Source organism: Penicillium diatomitis (assembly GCF_028827545.1).
Source record: "Penicillium diatomitis strain IBT 30728 chromosome Unknown utg000005l_segment0_segment0, whole genome shotgun sequence".
Lineage (NCBI taxonomy): Eukaryota > Fungi > Ascomycota > Eurotiomycetes > Eurotiales > Aspergillaceae > Penicillium > Penicillium diatomitis.
In genome coordinates, this window is record NW_026623177.1 from 716,541 (window position 1) to 734,112 (window position 17,572).

Below are 17,572 nucleotides of genomic sequence, written 5' to 3' on the forward strand. Positions count from 1 at the left end.
CCTACAGCAAAACTGACTACCTTAGCATCAGCACATGATGGCTGACCAGACATCTACACTGAGTGGTTCGCGTCGCTGGACTATCATGATGCGGTAATGCTGGCGTCGAAGGAGGCAAATGGGTCACAGTCAAAGACTACTTTACCGCAAGCAAGCTGGAGGATACCCCCGGAACTTAGCATCGTATTCCTCCTTTCCAGTAGTTTCTCAAAGTAGAGAACATGTCCTTTCTCCGTTATCCAGCCGACGTTCTGACGGGGATTCCCGAAGAGCGAATTCAATTCTTGAAGCAATATGAGGACTGGTTCACGATCGAGGCCCCGGCGCTGAGGAATATCACCGAGCACTTCGTGCAGGAGCTTGGAAAAGGACTCACTGAGGAAGGCGGGAATATTGTCAGTCACTTTTCAAGTCCCCCTTCCTGTTTTCACCCGACATACTAGGATCTGCTCATCGGCTTACCGTCTCTGTCTGAGATAGCCCATGAATGTAACATGGATCACCGACTTCCCCACAGGCTGCGAACAGGGAAGAGTCCTGACCATGGACATGGGCGGAACCAATCTGCGAATCTGCCACGTAAAACTCGAACCGAATCGACGAGACTTTGAGCAAACCCAAAGAAAGTTCAAGCTGCCAGGGGAGGTGAAGACTGGCACCGGGGAGCAGCTTTGGGAGTTTATAGCAGACCGGTTGAAATCATTCATTGACGACCACCAGATCCAGGTTTCAATCTCGGAAAAGGTTCCAGTGGCCTTTACTTTTTCGTTTCCGGTACATCAAACTGGGATCAAAAGCGGCGTGCTCCAGCGATGGACGAAGGATTTCAACGTCGCAGGAGTAGAAGGACATGATGTCGTTCCGCAATTGACAGCGGCAATTGAGAGGAAAGTAAGTATTTCGTAGAATGGCATTGAGTCCCGGCGCAAGAGGGTCAAGAAGGTACCGAGCGACGCAAACAATCGTGTTCTCACACCCACTCATTTAGCAAGTTCCAGCTCGAATAGAAGCCCTAATCAACGACACAACGGGCACATTGTTGGCGTCACGCTACTTCGATCCGCACATCCAAGTGGGCTCAATCTTCAGTACCGGCTGCAATGCTGCGTATATGGAAAAATGTTCCAATATCCCCAAGATGCGAGACGAGGGATTCGCCGAAAACGCAAAAGTCATCATAAACACCGAATATGGGGCATTCGACAACGATCGCAAAGTTCTGCCCCTGACCCCTTTTGATCGAGACATCGACCGAAAATCGGCGCGGCCTGGCACGCAGATCTACGAGAAGATGGTTGCTGGGCTCTATATTGGGGAGATGCTGCGCCTTGTCTTGCTGGCATTGCACGAAGAAGGCCGGCTCTTTCGCGATCAGGACATTAGCCCACTCAAAAGGGAGCACTGCCTCGAAGCGGCCTTCTTGTCCGCCGCGGAGACGGATACCTCTGAGGATCTGAAAGGTCTGCGGAAAGAATTCGAGGACTACTTCGCCTTATCCCCGAAGTTGGATGATCTCAAAATATGTCGATATCTCATCGGCCTCATTGGAATCCGGGCAGCTCGTCTCTATGCGTGCGGCATTGCGGCTGTGTGCAAGAAGACCAACTCGTTCAGATGTCACGTCGGTGTTGACGGTGCAGTGTTCAAAAAATACAGTGGTTTCAAGGCACGCGCATCGCAAGCTCTTCGCGAAATATTTGACTGGCCTGATGATGAATTTGACCTCATTTCTCTGAACTCGTCCGAGAGTGGATCGGCAGTTGGGGCAGCACTAGCGGCCGCTATGTCCATGGGGTGTGAGGCTGGCGAGAGATCGTCAAAGCTCGCCTGCATTGTCTAGAATGTGGGGTTTTCATACAAGACGGTGATAACTCCTTGTAGGTTAGATGACCAGAGGACCAGAGGAAGGGAAGCAGTCCACGGATCTCGATGGCTTCATGCTTTGATAAGTGTACCACCTAGCATGATACAATCAATGATTGCTCATCCATAGACGTTTGCGAATTGACAATCATTGCCACGAGATAGCAATACGGAGGTCTAGGACTGCACAGGAAAGGCTGACGCGCTTAAGTCGCGCCGGGTATAGCCCAGATGCGGTTTGATAAGATAAGCTTGTCTCCGCATCAAATACAACTTGCTGTGGCGGCTTGAATGAGGCACAATAGCCACATTCGTCTATTCTCTCCGCTTCACCTTATTCAAAAGTGCGCGAAGACTTGAAGATGCGATTCCGTACGCAATTGAAGAATACGAGAACTTTCTCTAGTAGGTGCAATGTGCCACGTTAATGTCCCGATCTCCACGATTTTCTCTAACGTCTGCCAGAGTTGACTGCCTCGTTGTCATCCCTAGGGAAAGTGTGCTGGATGCGACTCGAGTACGATGTTGTGCGATTCACTGTGATTCCTGATCAGGGGACTCAAGTCTGGGCGCAGATTCCCGTGGTTCGTCTTGATCTGCTTCAGAGACTATCAGATCCTTGGGACATTGATCTGAATCACTGACAAGGCAAAAGGACACCATTTTCGAAGAATGTTCCTATCAACTGGAATCTAATTCAGATGCCGTCAACATTGAAATCAACATAAGTCTTCTCAACAGAGCATTGAGGTCGACTATGGGAGCTTCGTCGTCTCAATTGAGGCTGACTAAGAAAGACCGAATGCCTCTGCTTGCTCTCACAGTCCTGACGACTGAATGGGCCGAGGGAAACATGGCCTTAGCTACCGACGGCTTAGTAGAGCGACGTCCCGCGGATGGATCTGCCACATGTAGTGACGTGGTTGGCGATCGACGTGCTCGTGAACGCGAAACGTGGATTACACAAGAAATCCCCATCAAGATCCTGCATGAGGATGTGGTGGAAAGTCTACATGAGCCCCACTGCCCTGACCCCGACGTCTACATCATTCTCCCAAATTTGATGCAATTGAAGAGTATCTCAGATCGATTCACCAAGCTGGCCTCAACGGAAAGCAAAGGCCAGCAACAGAGCATTACAGTTGCTGAGCCAGCAGCTTCCACTGCGGGAGCCACGGCGCTCTCCACAAAAGCTGCACCCAAATTAGAACTGTCGGCCAACATGCACGGCAAGCTACGTCTCGCCATTGCAACAGATGGGCTTCGCATTGCAAGTGCCTGGTCTGGGCTTGTGAATCCTCCGTTGGATCCTGCACACATTTCCGAAGACCGGGCTTCGCAGTTACCAAGCGAGCGAATGCGTGAGGCGGGTGATGATGACGAGGCGGGGTGGGCGAGAGTCAGAATTGACGGGAAAGATTGGGGTCGTGTGCTCAGTGTAGGACGGTTGAGTCCTAAGGTTGTTGCTTGTAGGGAATCGCATTACTAGTGAATCAGCGACCAAATCGAGACTAATATCTCTCAGGCTTCATCAACAACACCGCGCTTGTCCTATACGTCTACCTGCCCGGGACGTGGAATGGCGAGGAGTCTTGTCTGACCGTAAGTTTCAGACCCTCTGCCAAAGTGGTTCGCACGAGGCTAACCTCGCTTTTCAGTATTACATCAACTCATTTACGGCATGATAGCAACTCTGCAGATGCTACCTTGATGACCAACTTCGTCTTCATTACCCGATACTGCCGAGGGGGGCATGGCACAAGTGTCCAAGGTGATAATTCGTAGAGATTAAAACATCGCAGGACATAAGGCCTTCGCAGAAAGACGCTTCCACCGCAAAAACTGGGAACTGCGACATACAAGGTTATAGATGCAAAATAGCGTAACAGGAAGATGGCAAAGTGCCAGATGGTATACACTCTCAGTGAAATGACCTCCGATGTTTGACTATTGCGTCAGCACGGCGGTCAACTCCAGTAGGATCGGCACCTTCCCAAATGAACTCTCTGAGGAGTAACAGGCGCGCAAGCGATGGACCCCGAGGCTGAGACGGAATGTTCAGGGTTAATTCGCTTGATCACAAATGCAAAATGCCGAATGCACGACAGCTGGTAATTGTTAATGTCTATCATGGAAATCTCTCGGTGTATGCCCGGGAGAATCCTTCACCACGCAAAAGAAACATTAAAATCATAATGATACAAAGGAAACGACAAAGAAAATAGAATGGAACACATAACCAGCTCGGCCAGAGCAGTGTCGACTGAGTGACCCCGGGTCGATCAGCCGCGAGGGTTCCAAATGTATATTACTGCGCCATCACATCAACATAGCGACCCTTCTTCTTGCTCTTCGCGACATTACCTTTGCGCGCGGTAGGTGCACCGAGGAGGTCGTCGATAGAATTAGCGTTGGTCAAGGAAGATGCAGGCCTCGGTGGTAAACCGCTGGAGCTACCGGGTGGAGTGGGAACTGCCGCTCCTGTGGATACTGAACGGGGCATATTCCCAGGGGGCAATGGCACGCCGAGTACAGAAGGAGCAAGATTCGAGGGTGGAGGTGGACCGGAGAGATTGCTTGCAGATGATTGCGGTCGGCTACCAGTCCCAGACATCGGAGGTCCACCTGGAGGCGGAACGCTGCTTGAGCTAGCAGCTCGACTCGGTGGGCCAGAGCCGCGTGGAGGGGGCGGCGTGGCTCGAGCAGCAGAAGCAGAGTTGGGATCTTTCTTGTTTACCCATTTTTTCAACTCCTTATCGTAGTAAAAGGAGTTCTCTTCTCCAAGTTTCGCCTTAATCGGTCCACCTCCGGTGTTTTCGGCTTCCTTTTTGGCACCTCCAAACCAACCGCCAAACCATCCTTTCTTTGAAGAATGTTGGGCATCTTTTTTGGCTAAAGCAGATGGTGTCAGTAAGTATTTAGGGGACGCTTTGATGAAGCTTCACGTGAACGTCAACATACCGTCTTCTTCGGCAGCTTTACGGAAGGCTTCATCAGCCTTCCGATCATTCTCGGCCTTTTGCATGGCCGCAGCTCTTGCAGCAAGGTCGTCTTCGTCGTCGTCGTCCATGAAAGACTTCTTCTTCTGAGCTTCCGGTCTCGAGTTCTCTTCGGTTGTCTCTTCCGTCGTCTCATTGGTCGAGCTCAAGTCAGGGCCAACGTATGAGGGCGGCGCGTACGTATTTCCAGGTGGTGGCATGTACGCCGACCCATCAGGTTGTGGAACTTCCTGCGCTTCCTGGAAGTAGGACGATTGCGAAGCCACATGGGAAAGAGGCTCGACCTGTCCTTGATTAAAATGCCCTGAAGGTTGATAAGGAATCTCGTTTGGTGTATATTGGGAGGGCGGTGCCGCAGCTTCGGCGTTTGTGGAAGGCTGAGAGCTCATATCTTCTTCAACGGGAGCGAGAGGTATGTATGATGACTGCGGTGGTGTTGACTGATAGGCCAAATTCGCTCCTGGGGACCCGTATACTGGTGCGTAACTTTCGACTGGGGTGGAAGGGTGGTCCTGTGATGTGCGGCGTTGACCAAATGGAACGCCACCGAATGACGGAGACCTTTGTGAGTCGATCGACGATCGCCCCCGAAAATGTTCAGGCGATGCATTTGGAGCATACTGGGATGGCATGTACTTTGAGGGACCGCTGGTGGAAATAGGTGCCGGCTGAGCAGCCCCTACGCCCGGATATGACCCGTACAGATCAGAAACTGACGGTGAGCGACTGACGGTGGGTGTTCCTGCGACATTGGCGAATGGACCAAAGTCTCCCACCTCTCCTGCTTTGCCTGGGCCTGTCGATGCCGCGTCGGCCTCGTCGCCGGCTACGAAGCTATTGAATCGGGCCCACATGGATCCTGAGACCTTCTCCATGCTGGGCTTTGAGATCCAAGAACCACCATCTGTCGTAGTCTGACGAAGACGGGCAGAAAGCTCGTCGACCTCTACAAGAAGAAGTTGGTGATGGTACGGCGAGGGTCGCGTCGATGACTTCAGCGATGAAGCGACGCCATCACAGTAAGCCTGGGCCTCAGTTTTCCGGCCTCTGTCTGCAAGTTTCCTCGCGTATATGAGCTTGAAGGCCAGGAGGTAAGGCAAGGTGGGTGCAGTGGAATTTCCAAGCACACTTGTGGCAAATTCATACACTTCGGTGAGAAGTATGGCGTCTTCATCTACCAGGGAACCCGGGTGTCGCTGGTGATCTGCTCCGAGAAGGACAATGTTCGCTTGAGGATCGTCGGCGCCGCTGAATATGGCGCTGCGAGAAAATAAGAAGCAGATGTGTGCAGCCTCTACGCGGCCATAGGAAGCAAGCAAGCGGCCAAGGGCAAGCAAGGCAGACTGATCTTCAGAGCTGCGGTTGCTCAGCACCATAGCAATTGTGTCTTTCCAGCTGTTCAGGCCTTCCAATGCGTTCTTCTTCGCGCCTCGATTGTCATTGATACTGATGAGCTGATGACCAGCTCGGGCAGATGGAGGGACTAGCTCGTCAACACTTTCCTCAATGTTACCAGCAAAAATCTCGTAAACGGCGGCAAGTGATTCTGTGTCACCACCATTCGATTTGATCTCGCGTCGAACGAACTCTTGCACAGCTTGTTTCCAAATCGATCGGTCCATTGTGGATGCAAGAATCAGGGCATGTCCCCACATCCGGCGATCGACCGCTGCCCAGACTGCCTTTTCTCTTTCGCCAGCAAGCAACAAGTTGCGAAGCTCGCCCATCCACTCCGGATCAGCGGCTGCATCAGATTGACTTGGCGCGCTGATTGAGGCAAATGTAGCAAGAGGTTTGGAATCACCTACCAAGGCGCTATCTGGTTCGAGACCAGAGAGACTTGGCACGAATATCTGTCGAAGCGAGCGTTTCGAGTCAGTCGAAGCTTCGAAGCTCCCGTCATTCTCTACCAGCAGCTTCATAAGTTTCCAAAGCAGTATTTTTTCTTCAGCCCGCTTGCGAAGGTCAGGATGAGACCGATCATGGATTTCAGAGATGTCATTCTCGAATGCCGCAATCTTGCTCGAGAGCCAAACAATTACATCTTTCTTCTTTGATTTGGACTTCAAGGGGCCTGGGTGCTGTACAATGGTATCGAAGGATGGAATAACTTCGGTGGTTTTTGACAGCTTTGGTTCTCCTGGCGTGGGCTTGATCATTGGGCTGGCCTGCCCGACTGAATACCGCGGAATATGTTTCGGGAAGCAGGACACCACTGCGCCACCAAATCCGAACTTGAAGATCGGGGCACCTCGCCATCTCTGGAGGGGATCGGCCTCTTGCCCGTCGGTTGGAGCAATAAACTCCAGCTGCTGGGAGTACCTTCTCGCAGGATGCTGTACCGCCGTTGGCAAAGATGCATAGGGATTCGTCGTTTTCGTAGGTGATGACGAGCCATGCACCGACGCGGGACGCGGCAACGTTGCGATTTGCTGAAGGGTTGCTCGAGGACTCGTCAATTGTTGACCCGGCGAGGAGGTCTGAGATCGACGGGGGGCCGGAGCGGATGGCTGCTGACTCAATTCCTGCGAAGGGGGCAAAATTGAGGCCGTATCATGGCCTTCGTATCCCTTGCCCGGCGCGACTCGTTGGGCAAATTCGTTGAGATATTCTGGAGGGGCATATTTGTTCTGAACCGGCGAGGTTTGCCGATTCGTGTGCAGAGAACTTGAGCCAACTATGCCGCCATGCTCGCTCGGCAATTGAGGAGCATAGGGCGAGCCTTGATCAAAGCTCGCGCTCTGGTTGCGGGGCGGGGACAGGTCGACGGAAGGCTGCAACGAGGGCTGCTGTGGCAGATGAGTCTGTCCGTCACCAGGCTGGTACGTAGCTTTCTCATGGTAGGCAAGCGGGCTCGAAGTCCGCGGCTGGAAGGGCAAGTTGTTGACGTGACCCGGAACAGCTAAAGGCTGAGAAGCGTATCGATTACGACCAGCTGACCCGGACGTGGGAGGAGCAGGCGAGTATCTTGAGACTGACGGAGCCCTGGCCGATGGCTGCAGGCCAGGTGGCTGTGGAGAGTATCGGGATGCTGCTGGCGGGCCAGCCGGTGCACTTGAACCCAGTAAAGCTGGTCCAGCATACGGTTCTTCGCGATGGGGAAGCTGGAGCGATGGCTGTGGGTGAATGTTTGCGTGAGGTGTGGCAGCCGGCGCAGTCGGTGCATACGTGTTTTGAGGCGGTGGAGAAGCAAGGACAGATTCAGAGGTTGGGTTACCACCTGGTTGAGGCGAATAGCGACCAGAGTTGGTCACAGGTCGAGACTTTGGAACGGGCAAGGGCAATTCTTCATAGAAGTTCTTCTGAGCAGGCGGAGCTACCGGCCGCGGAGCGCTATGAGCCGCAGGGGAAATGCCCGCTTGCGATACAGCCATCGGCGGAGGTACGAGAACAGGCGCTGACTTTTGAGTTGTCAACGTCCGCCTAGGTCTGGCCAAGTCCTCTGGCAGGTCATATGGTGATTTATATCCCTCCTTTGACCGCTCTGCAAAGCTCTCACCCCGTGGAAGCACAGGGTTTGCTGGTGGATGAGACAACATTTGCGGCGCTGCCGTAGCCATGGTCGCTGGTGTTCCTTGGAACGATATATGGCCCACCAAGTCCGCTGTCGTTGGTTGATGAGGCGTGTAATGTCCTGGGGCCGGTCCAAACCGGTTAGGAGCTCCATGAGTCCCAACAGTAGCATTGATGCTTGGGTCACTGGCGTTTGAAGTGTACGAATTCGTGGCCTGTGGAACGTACTGCTTCTGCGATATGCTTGCTTGTGGCCCAGCCGGTGCAAGTGGAACTGGATCATTCTCCATGAGAATATCGTCATCGTCTAGATCCAAAGCTGCTTCCCACCGAGCAACCAATTCGTCTTCACCAGTGTCGCTTAGTTCCGCCTCCCAGCGGGCAGCAAGTTCATCTTCAGTGGGCCCGGCAGACACTGCATTCTGTTCACCCGTCGCTGTTGAGGAGACTTTCAGAGCATCCTCAAAGAGAGCAGCGGCCTCTGTGTCGCTTTCTGGAGAGGTGATGGCCATTTCCGCAGATTTCATGACTTGCGTAGTCGACTTGCGATGGATAACAGAGGGGGGTGCTTCATTCAGTTCATCCTTGCGAGATGAGCTGAAGAAATCATCCGCGTCGTCTTCCTCGTTCGCAAATGGATCTGCCGTCTCCTTTGAAAATTCATCCGGTGCGGGTGTCCTTGCCTCATCTTCCTCCAACAACGGGACACCCTCTTCAAACCGTGACTCTGACTCTGGTGGTGCAAAGATAGGCTTGGTCTGGGTTTTCAATTGACTGAAGAAGTCATCACCTTCGGAGTCCAGACCGGTTTGTTCCTCCTCATTCCACGAGTCTACTTCCGGCTTCGGTCCTCCAAAGATAGTCTCGTCCGGGCCTCGCGACACATTGGGCTCATTTTGGGTACTGGTCTCCAATCGCACAGGCTGCGGCTGAGCAGACAAGTCGTTGAAAGCGTGTTCCAGATTCGCCGAGTCATGAATTGCCACTTCCTCCCTACTTTTTATAGTTTGAGGGATAGAGGACTGCTGCCATCCCTCGCCGTAATCATTGTCGACATCCTGCGCTGACGGAGGTTCGATGTTGTTGTCAGAGAAAGGGGTAGCTTCCACGTTCTGAGCAGGGGACACGGGCGGCGGCGAAGGTTGCATTGAATCGGTCATTGGCGACGACCCTGTGTGTGACTCGAGGAGTTTATTTTCCTCTGGTTCTGTTGTCTGGGCATCGGGCGTCTCCGCCGCTGCTGTGTTCATGCCGGCGATATCTGGGATGCTGCCTTGGGCAAGCGGTGTCCTCTCCGCTTGTGAAGCAATGTCCACTGCTTTCGGAAGTTTCCCATGTTTGCCTTGTTGGAGGGAATTCGATATCGCAAATTCCTCGTCGCGATCGGATGATGTCACGTTGGGGGCGTAAACCGACTGGGGGTCTGCAGCTGTTAGGGGCGCAGTATCAGAATCCGTTGCATGGTCGGCGAAGTTCCCTTCGGGACGACGAGCAGGATTCCATGATCTTCCGTCATCCACAGGCGACATTTGTTCCGCCATGATGCGCAGCATGCGATTCTCTGCGACTTTGATCTGAGGGCGTTTGTTGCGGTGATCGCCGCAACCTGACACGTCTCCAGTGGTCAACAGTCCCAACTCAGCGGATTCTCGATCAATGTCACGTCGTCTGGCCCATACGCAGCGCGTGTATATGGTCAAAGATGCACGGAGCTCCAAACTTGACACCGGCGTGACTGAAAGAAGCTCAGGAGTTGATTGTAACGAGCACTCCAGCAGTCTAGCAGTAATTACACCTACGCCCCGAGAGTGATAAAGTGGCCCCATACCAACCGCTCTGCTGCGACTGGTCGAGGCACACGCTCCCGGCGGGCCTTGGGCTGAGTCAGCCTTCATTTCCCCGGGCGGAAGATCTATAGTTCCTCTTATCAAAGATAAGAGAGCTCGACGTAGGTATTCACCCCAACACCAAGCGGACACTGTTGTTAATGTTGTACTACCGTTGGGCAATGGTCTACGGAGTACATTCATTGACCACCCAACGCTGATAAAAGAGCGTTGGCATGGGACATAACAGGTAGAACGTGCGGCCGGAAATGCATGAACACATTGCAATGCGTATTTTGAGAGGCAATCGCTATAGAAAGGCCTCGCCTTCAACCAAGGTCAATTGTCTTGTTAGAGTTGCGTCAAGTACTGTAGTTAGCTGCCGCACTCCGCTCTCGACTTATGGAGTCAGGTGACCGTTGCCGCGTAGCACAGGCAGTTTGTCAGGCAGTAATAACTTCCACCTGGAATTCAAGCAGCAGTACAAAGCAGACTTGTGACTTTCCAGTACCGATTCAAGGAGGCGCGTATTAGGTCGCTGACGTCCATTTCTTCCGACTCGAGCGTCATCCCTCTACTTCTCGTCGCTATGCTCCGGCGCAGTTCCGATGTTATTGGATTCGGTATTTGAGAGATGATCATCACATGCGCCGAAAGAGCTAAATTACTTCCAGTCGCTGGGAACACTGTAATCCGGATTACAACGCAAGATCGAAAACGCCGCAATGTCGTCTTCGCGCGATTATATTCACCCACCTCAAGGGTCGCACGATCCCGATGATTTCTCCGGTTCTGATGATGATGACCTTCAGTTGGAGGAGCTCGATCCTCACACAGCCATACCCAGTGCCTCTACCAATGCAGAAGATTATCCGAGTCGCTTGAGAGAGCATGGTCCAGGGATTGCTTTGCGGAACTTGCGCGTGAATGTGGGCAATCGTTGGAAACGGAACACTTCCGGTCATCGTGTGGGAGCTGATGACACCGAAGCTCTTTTGGAGAACCAAGGGGACGATGGGGCACGAAGATCACATGGCAGTTCAGGAAATTTGGCAGACGATGATGCGCCGTTGCTGAACCCACGAGACTCGTTTCAAGCCTCCCGACCGGATCATTCAACGAAAAAGAGTAGCCGATTCCGCATTCCAAGCCTCGGCGCTAGAAGTCTTCTACAGCGAGCAACCCTCACGTCGCGCCACAGTCGAGATGATGGAGAAGACGGGCCACCGCGTGATATTTTTGTTGGCCAATATCAGTCTGCCAAGTATCCGGCCAACGTTGTTTCCAATGCCAAATATACCCCTTGGAGCTTCCTACCGCGCACGCTGTACAACGAATTTTCGTTCTTTTTCAACATATACTTCTTGCTGGTGGCTCTCTCGCAAGTAATACCAATTCTTCGAATCGGATATATGTCGTCGTACATCGCCCCACTGGCATTCGTCGTATCGATATCGCTGGGAAAGGAAGCTCTTGACGATCTTGGTCGACGACGGCGGGACGCTGAAGCAAACTCCGAGGGATTCACGGTCATCTCTGTGAATGGCTCAAGTGTTGTCGAATTAACCAAGAAGTCTCGAGATCTGAGGGTCGGAGACGTGCTCAAGGTTTGCAAAAACCAGCGACTGCCCGCAGATGTTGTCATCTTGAAAAGCGTCTCCAACGACACCGGCTCAGAACCTTCGTTGAAGAGGTCACCCAGTGGCGTTCCCATGAGCACAACTGACGACATTTTCGAATCATCGGATACCGCGCATGGTGCCGGGGCCGCGGGAATCGCCGATAACGCCGACATAAACAACGACACTACCGATACGTTCATACGAACCGATCAACTGGATGGCGAAACAGATTGGAAACTTCGGTTACCGTCTGCTCTGTCTCAGTCATTGCCTTTAAAAGAGCTGTCACGACTTAAAATCACAGCAAGCTTCCCTAGCAAGCGTGTGAACGATTTTGTAGGCACTATTCAGTTAGGCCCACCGTCAGGATTTTACGACACCCATGTCGACAAATCCAGTAGATCCAGCGATGACCACGACTACTCGAGCAGTCCGTCCCAGCAGTCCAGCTCGGCGCCCCTTAATATTGACAACACGGCATGGGCTAATACTGTCCTTGCATCAAACACTGTCACATATGCAACCATCATCTACACTGGCTCCCAGACAAGAGCTGCTCTGTCTACATCGGCCTCTCGGTCTAAGGTGGGTCTGCTAGAATACGAGATAAACAACCTGACCAAGATCTTGTGCGTCTTGACCTTTGCTCTGTCACTCGTCCTTGTTGCTTTGGAAGGCTTCGAGCCCACGAACGACAAAAAATGGTATGTCGCAATTATGATTTACCTGATTCTTTTTTCGACAATTATTCCTATGAGTCTACGTGTCAACTTGGACATGGCAAAGTCTGTCTATGGGCGATTCATTCAACGCGACAAGGATATACCGGGTACCTTGGTGCGAACAAGCACTATCCCTGAAGATCTAGGCAGGATAGAGTACCTGCTTTCAGACAAGACCGGTACCCTTACTCAAAATGGTACGTCAATTTCCACACTCTTTCTGTTACAAACCAATGACAACTAACCTCAACATAGAAATGGAGCTGAAGAAAATTCACGTCGGAACTGTGTCTTATGCGAACGATGCCATGGATGAGGTTGCGACATTTGTCCGGCAAAGTTTCGCTGGGGACAAGTTGACGACCCCATCCACCTCATTCGGAACGCAGGGTGGCCAAGTCAATGCCCCACGTACCAGAAGAGAAATAGGATCCCGAGTGAAAGATCTGGTCTTTGCCCTTGCTCTTTGCCATAACGTCACGCCGACTGGTGAGGATGAGGAAAATGGACGAAAAGTGACAAACTACCAAGCCTCTTCACCTGATGAAATCGCCATTGTCCGGTATACCGAAGAGGTTGGATTACGATTGTCGCACCGCGATCGTCAAAACATTGCACTTGAGTCAACTGATTCAAGAAAGGTTGTTGTTCGTGCTCGTATTCTCGACATCTTCCCGTTCACTTCCGAGAGCAAAAGAATGGGCGTGATTGTTCAATTCGAGCAGAATGAACATATTCTCGAAACAAGTGGAGAAGCAGAGCCCGAAATCTGGTTCTACCAAAAAGGCGCGGACACAGTCATGACTTCCATTGTAGCGGCAAATGACTGGCTTGACGAGGAGACTGCAAATATGGCCCGAGAAGGTCTTCGCACTCTAGTTGTTGGTCGTAAGCGCCTGTCTATCCAGATGTATGAGGAGTTCTCAACGAAACTCAAACAAGCCTCACTTTTGCTTCAAGCGCGAGACGTCGGTATGGCTAAGGTTCTGAGCGAATACCTGGAACGAGATCTGGAATTACTGGGTGTGACCGGCGTCGAAGACAGATTGCAGCGTGATGTCAAACCTTCATTGGAGCTGATGCGCAACGCCGGCATCAAAATCTGGATGCTTACAGGAGACAAAGTGGAAACCGCGCGTTGCGTTGCGATCTCAGCCAAGCTAGTCTCCCGTGGCCAATATATTCACACGGTGTCGAAGGTGGCCGACAAACCAACCGCTCAGGAAGCCCTGGACTTCTTACGCAACAAAACCGATTGTTGTCTCCTTATCGATGGAGAGTCGCTCAATCTAATGCTTGGAGAATTTCGTTCTGCATTCATTGCCGTCGCAGTGCTGCTACCAGCGGTCATTGCGTGTCGTTGCTCGCCAACTCAAAAAGCCGAAGTCGCTAACTTGATCCGCCAACACACCAAAAAGCGTGTATGCTGTATCGGAGATGGTGGCAATGATGTCTCGATGATCCAAGCAGCAGATGTTGGAATTGGAATAGTGGGAAAGGAGGGGCGTCAAGCCTCCCTCGCCGCAGATTTCAGCATCACCCAATTCCACCATCTGACGAAGCTCCTCGTGTGGCACGGTCGCAACTCGTACAAGCGCTCTGCTAAACTCGCGCAATTCATCATGCATCGCGGTCTAATCATCGCTGTATGCCAAACGATGTTTAGCATCGCAGGACACTTCGATCCTAAGGGTCTCTTTATCAACTGGCTAATGATCGGCTATGCTACGGTGTATACAAACGCGCCCGTCTTCTCGCTCGTGTTCGATAAAGATGTCGACGAGCATCTTGCGAATTTGTACCCCGAGCTTTACAAGGAGTTGAAAGACGGCAAGAGCTTGAGCTATCGCTCATTCTTCACTTGGGTTCTGATCTCCGTCTACCAGGGCGCTGTCATTCAGGGACTGTCGCAAATTCTGCTGCAAACTATCACTGGCCCGCGGTTGATCAGTGTCTCCTTCACAGCTCTTGTCCTCAACGAACTGGGAATGGTCGCGATCTCCATTACAACGTGGCATCCAATTATGATCTTCTGCCTCTTTGGTACCCTTTTGATCTACGCTGGAAGTATACCCTTCTTAGGCGACTACTTTGACCTACGCTTCGTCATCACTCTTGACTGGCTTTGGCGTGTGTTCGCGGTTCTCGCCGTCTCTCTAATTCCTATCTGGGCCGGGAAGCTCATCAAGCACTCCTGGAAGCCACCCAGCTATCGCAAAGTACGTGGCTAAAGTCGAGTCAGTTTTGACATGAGTTCCCTTGACCTAAGGGACCTCGGCTCAACGTCATCGAGCTATATATGGTCCACTGCCTCCGATCCCCCTCCTTTGCACTTTTGTGGCCACCTTGTGGTCTGATTAATGACATTCACCGTGTAAATAGTATATTAAGCTCATCTGTTTTTCTCCGCGTGCATATAGCGTCTGAGGAGTGTTTGAACTGCTTTTTCGTCACAGTCATTCATAGATTTCAGGATACGCAATACACCCATTTCGAATCCATCTTTTGAATCAAATTACCGTTCCATCGACTGGATCTAGACGAAAGCAGAACGTGACGGTTTTGCAAGCTGGCTATCAATTGATCTAATCGATATATATATTCTCTCAATCCTCACGACATCTATTCATTCCACACAATCGCAAAGTCGGGCCCTGAAAGGCCATGCATGACACTACCTGTTGAGATGGATATGTAGAAGTATCCATGAAACAATTAAAGCGAGGGGCTACCTGAGGAGTATTAGGTAGGGACAGTCATTGGTCTAGGTAGGTAGGTAGGCGGGCTAGATCTAATGTGGCTCGGTCGATATTAGTGCTACAGCTTCGAACAATTGCGGTGGAAAAGGAATTGTTGTATATTTGATGGAATGTTTATCCATTGTAAACCATCACTCAGTAACATGCTCAGCCTGGAGCACCATGCTATTTATTTTCAAGACATGGGGTAAGAATTAAAAGTCATGAAGATTTATATCGTCTCACATCTACTGGGTCTCTCGACACGCAGTTTCATTCCGTCATTTGGCGTAAGGCTCCGGGGAGAAGACCTTGCGGAAGCGGAAATGCGCGAGATCCTTGATAATCTCGGAAGTCTGCTTGAGGTTCTGCTTGACAATGACAGAAGTGGGCTTGGAAAAGAGCTCATCGATCTCCTCGAGAGACTTGTTCTTGGTCTCAGGCATGAAGATGACCTGGTAGAACCAGCCGATCACGGCAATACCACCGTAGAAACCCAGAGTGAGACCAATACGGGTCATTGCATCCATCATGCGGGAGAAGTTGTAGGTGACAATGAAGGACATGAGGAACAAGTTGGCGTCGGCGGTGGTCATACCGTAGGATCGAAGGTAGGTAGGGAAGACTTCAGAGGGAATGACCCAGGTCAAGCAAGCGTAGGAGCCAAAGAAGCCCATGTACAAGATGATACCGGTCAGATAGACACCCTCGGCGGCAGCGGGGTACTTGTTGTAGTCGATGGTGTAGCCGGCGCCGACGAGAACCAATCCAATGAAGAAGCCAGGCAGCATCACGTTGGCCCAGTACCGGCGACCGAAGCGCTCCATATACAGACAGGCAGGAATAGTGCCGATCAATAGAGCACCGCCACCGACGAGAGACATGAAGACTGACTTCTTGTCGTCGAAGCCAATGTTCTTCATCAAGGTAGACATGTAGTACATGATGGCGTTCACACCGGTCAGTTGACCGAGCACAATCATGATGTTGGCGTAGATGATAGCACGGCGTGCACGAGGGTCGGTGAAGAAGTCCATCCAGGGGTACTTCTTAGTCTGTTTCTGCTCCTCCGCCTCTGCGGTGACAGCTTGACGCATTCCCAGGAACTCCTCCTTGGCCTCAAAGTCATTGAACCCGCGGATCTTCTTCCACACAGCATAAGCTTCAACCTCCCTCTCCTTGTGCATCAGGTATCGGGGACTCTCAGGCATAAACAACATGCCCACGAGCAAGATGGTAGAGAAGATAAGGGATGAGCCCAGAATGTATCGCCAGTTACCGGGGACCGAGACAAACATAGCAGCAACAGCATATCCCAGAACTTCACCCAGAGCAATGTTGAGCTGGTAAAGCGAGACAAGGTTACCACGGACACGGCGAGGGACTGAGACAGACAGGTCAGTAAACTTTCGACCGCGGATAATTTGTTGATGGAGATAAATACTTACCAGACTCGGCGACGTAGACGGGGACAGTACCACCCTCGAGACCGACACCCATACCGAGGATGAACCGACCCGCGAAGATCATACCAAAGTCGATGGCGCCAGCCTCGAGGGCAGCACCGATGGTGTAGAGAATGCAAGAAACAATAATGGCCATGCGACGTCCAAGATATTCGTTGGCAGGGGACAGCAGGAGAGCACCACCAACGGCACCAAGAGGCATACCGGCGTTCACCAAACTGTTCAGAGAATCGGACAAATGCAGATCCTTGGGGAGATAGAGGTTGGCTCCACTGATCAAGGACTGATCCAACCCTGAGAGCAGACCACCCATAGAAGCAAAAGCAACCAAGAGATAGGTCCACATTCTGGGATTTTCGAAAGAGAGCTCGAATCGCGACTTGCGCACATTCGGCAATTGCTCCTCCAGCACTTGCAGCTCGGCATCCATCGCCGCCTCGGTCATGCGGTTTTCGGACTTTGACTCTTGGACATCATCGATCTCGTACGCACCGCCCTCCTTGTGAGAGTCGAAAGGCACCTCGGCGTCCTTGAGCTCCGACATGACGGAATAATGTAGAAATAAGTGCCTTTGGACAGATAATGGCAGAGGGGATGTAGTAGGATTATAAAAGAACAGGCAGCCCCGTAAGTCCTGCAATCTTGAGCAGATCAACGACGTTGCTCAGGAACCAAACAAGTCGGTCTCAATCCGGGGTGGGAACGAAAGCTCTAAACGGATCAAGGGAGAAGAGAAAGATGGGGAGACCTGGGGTAGAAACATTCCAGTGCAGAGGGGGGAAGCACGTCCTATTTGAAGTTTTCAGGACCACGAGGAATTGCG

At 51.8% G+C, this 17,572-nt stretch overlaps 5 protein-coding genes across 5 annotated transcripts; 3 read left to right on the forward strand and 2 right to left on the reverse strand.

The window, feature by feature from the left end:
* Positions 1-221: 221 nt before the first annotated feature.
* On the forward strand, positions 222-1,840 carry hxkB (putative hexokinase; the record flags this gene model as incomplete). Its single annotated transcript, XM_056934493.1, has 3 exons — positions 222-395; positions 481-891; positions 989-1,840. The coding sequence occupies 3 exons, from the start codon at positions 222-224 to the stop codon at positions 1,838-1,840; spliced, it is 1,437 nt and encodes a 478-aa protein (XP_056789687.1).
* Positions 1,841-2,225: 385 nt separating this feature from the next.
* Positions 2,226-3,548, forward strand: N7539_004892 (checkpoint protein HUS1 family protein; the record flags this gene model as incomplete). Its single annotated transcript, XM_056934494.1, has 5 exons — positions 2,226-2,268; positions 2,329-2,447; positions 2,519-3,332; positions 3,389-3,465; positions 3,522-3,548. The coding sequence occupies 5 exons, from the start codon at positions 2,226-2,228 to the stop codon at positions 3,546-3,548; spliced, it is 1,080 nt and encodes a 359-aa protein (XP_056789688.1).
* Positions 3,549-4,171: 623 nt separating this feature from the next.
* sec16 (COPII coat assembly protein SEC16) lies at positions 4,172-9,928 on the reverse strand (the record flags this gene model as incomplete). Its single annotated transcript, XM_056934495.1, has 2 exons — positions 4,172-4,755; positions 4,825-9,928. 2 exons carry the CDS (start codon positions 9,926-9,928, stop codon positions 4,172-4,174), a joined length of 5,688 nt encoding a protein of 1,895 aa, XP_056789689.1.
* A 998-nt stretch (positions 9,929-10,926) lies between these two features.
* N7539_004894 (aminophospholipid-translocating P4-type ATPase NEO1) lies at positions 10,927-14,776 on the forward strand (the record flags this gene model as incomplete). Its single annotated transcript, XM_056934496.1, has 2 exons — positions 10,927-12,742; positions 12,801-14,776. The coding sequence occupies 2 exons, from the start codon at positions 10,927-10,929 to the stop codon at positions 14,774-14,776; spliced, it is 3,792 nt and encodes a 1,263-aa protein (XP_056789690.1).
* A 788-nt stretch (positions 14,777-15,564) lies between these two features.
* N7539_004895 (putative MFS sugar transporter) lies at positions 15,565-17,293 on the reverse strand (the record flags this gene model as incomplete). The annotated part of the gene is made up of 2 exons (XM_056934497.1): positions 15,565-16,667; positions 16,732-17,293. 2 exons carry the CDS (start codon positions 17,291-17,293, stop codon positions 15,565-15,567), a joined length of 1,665 nt encoding a protein of 554 aa, XP_056789691.1.
* Between the last annotated feature and the right edge of the window lie 279 nt (positions 17,294-17,572).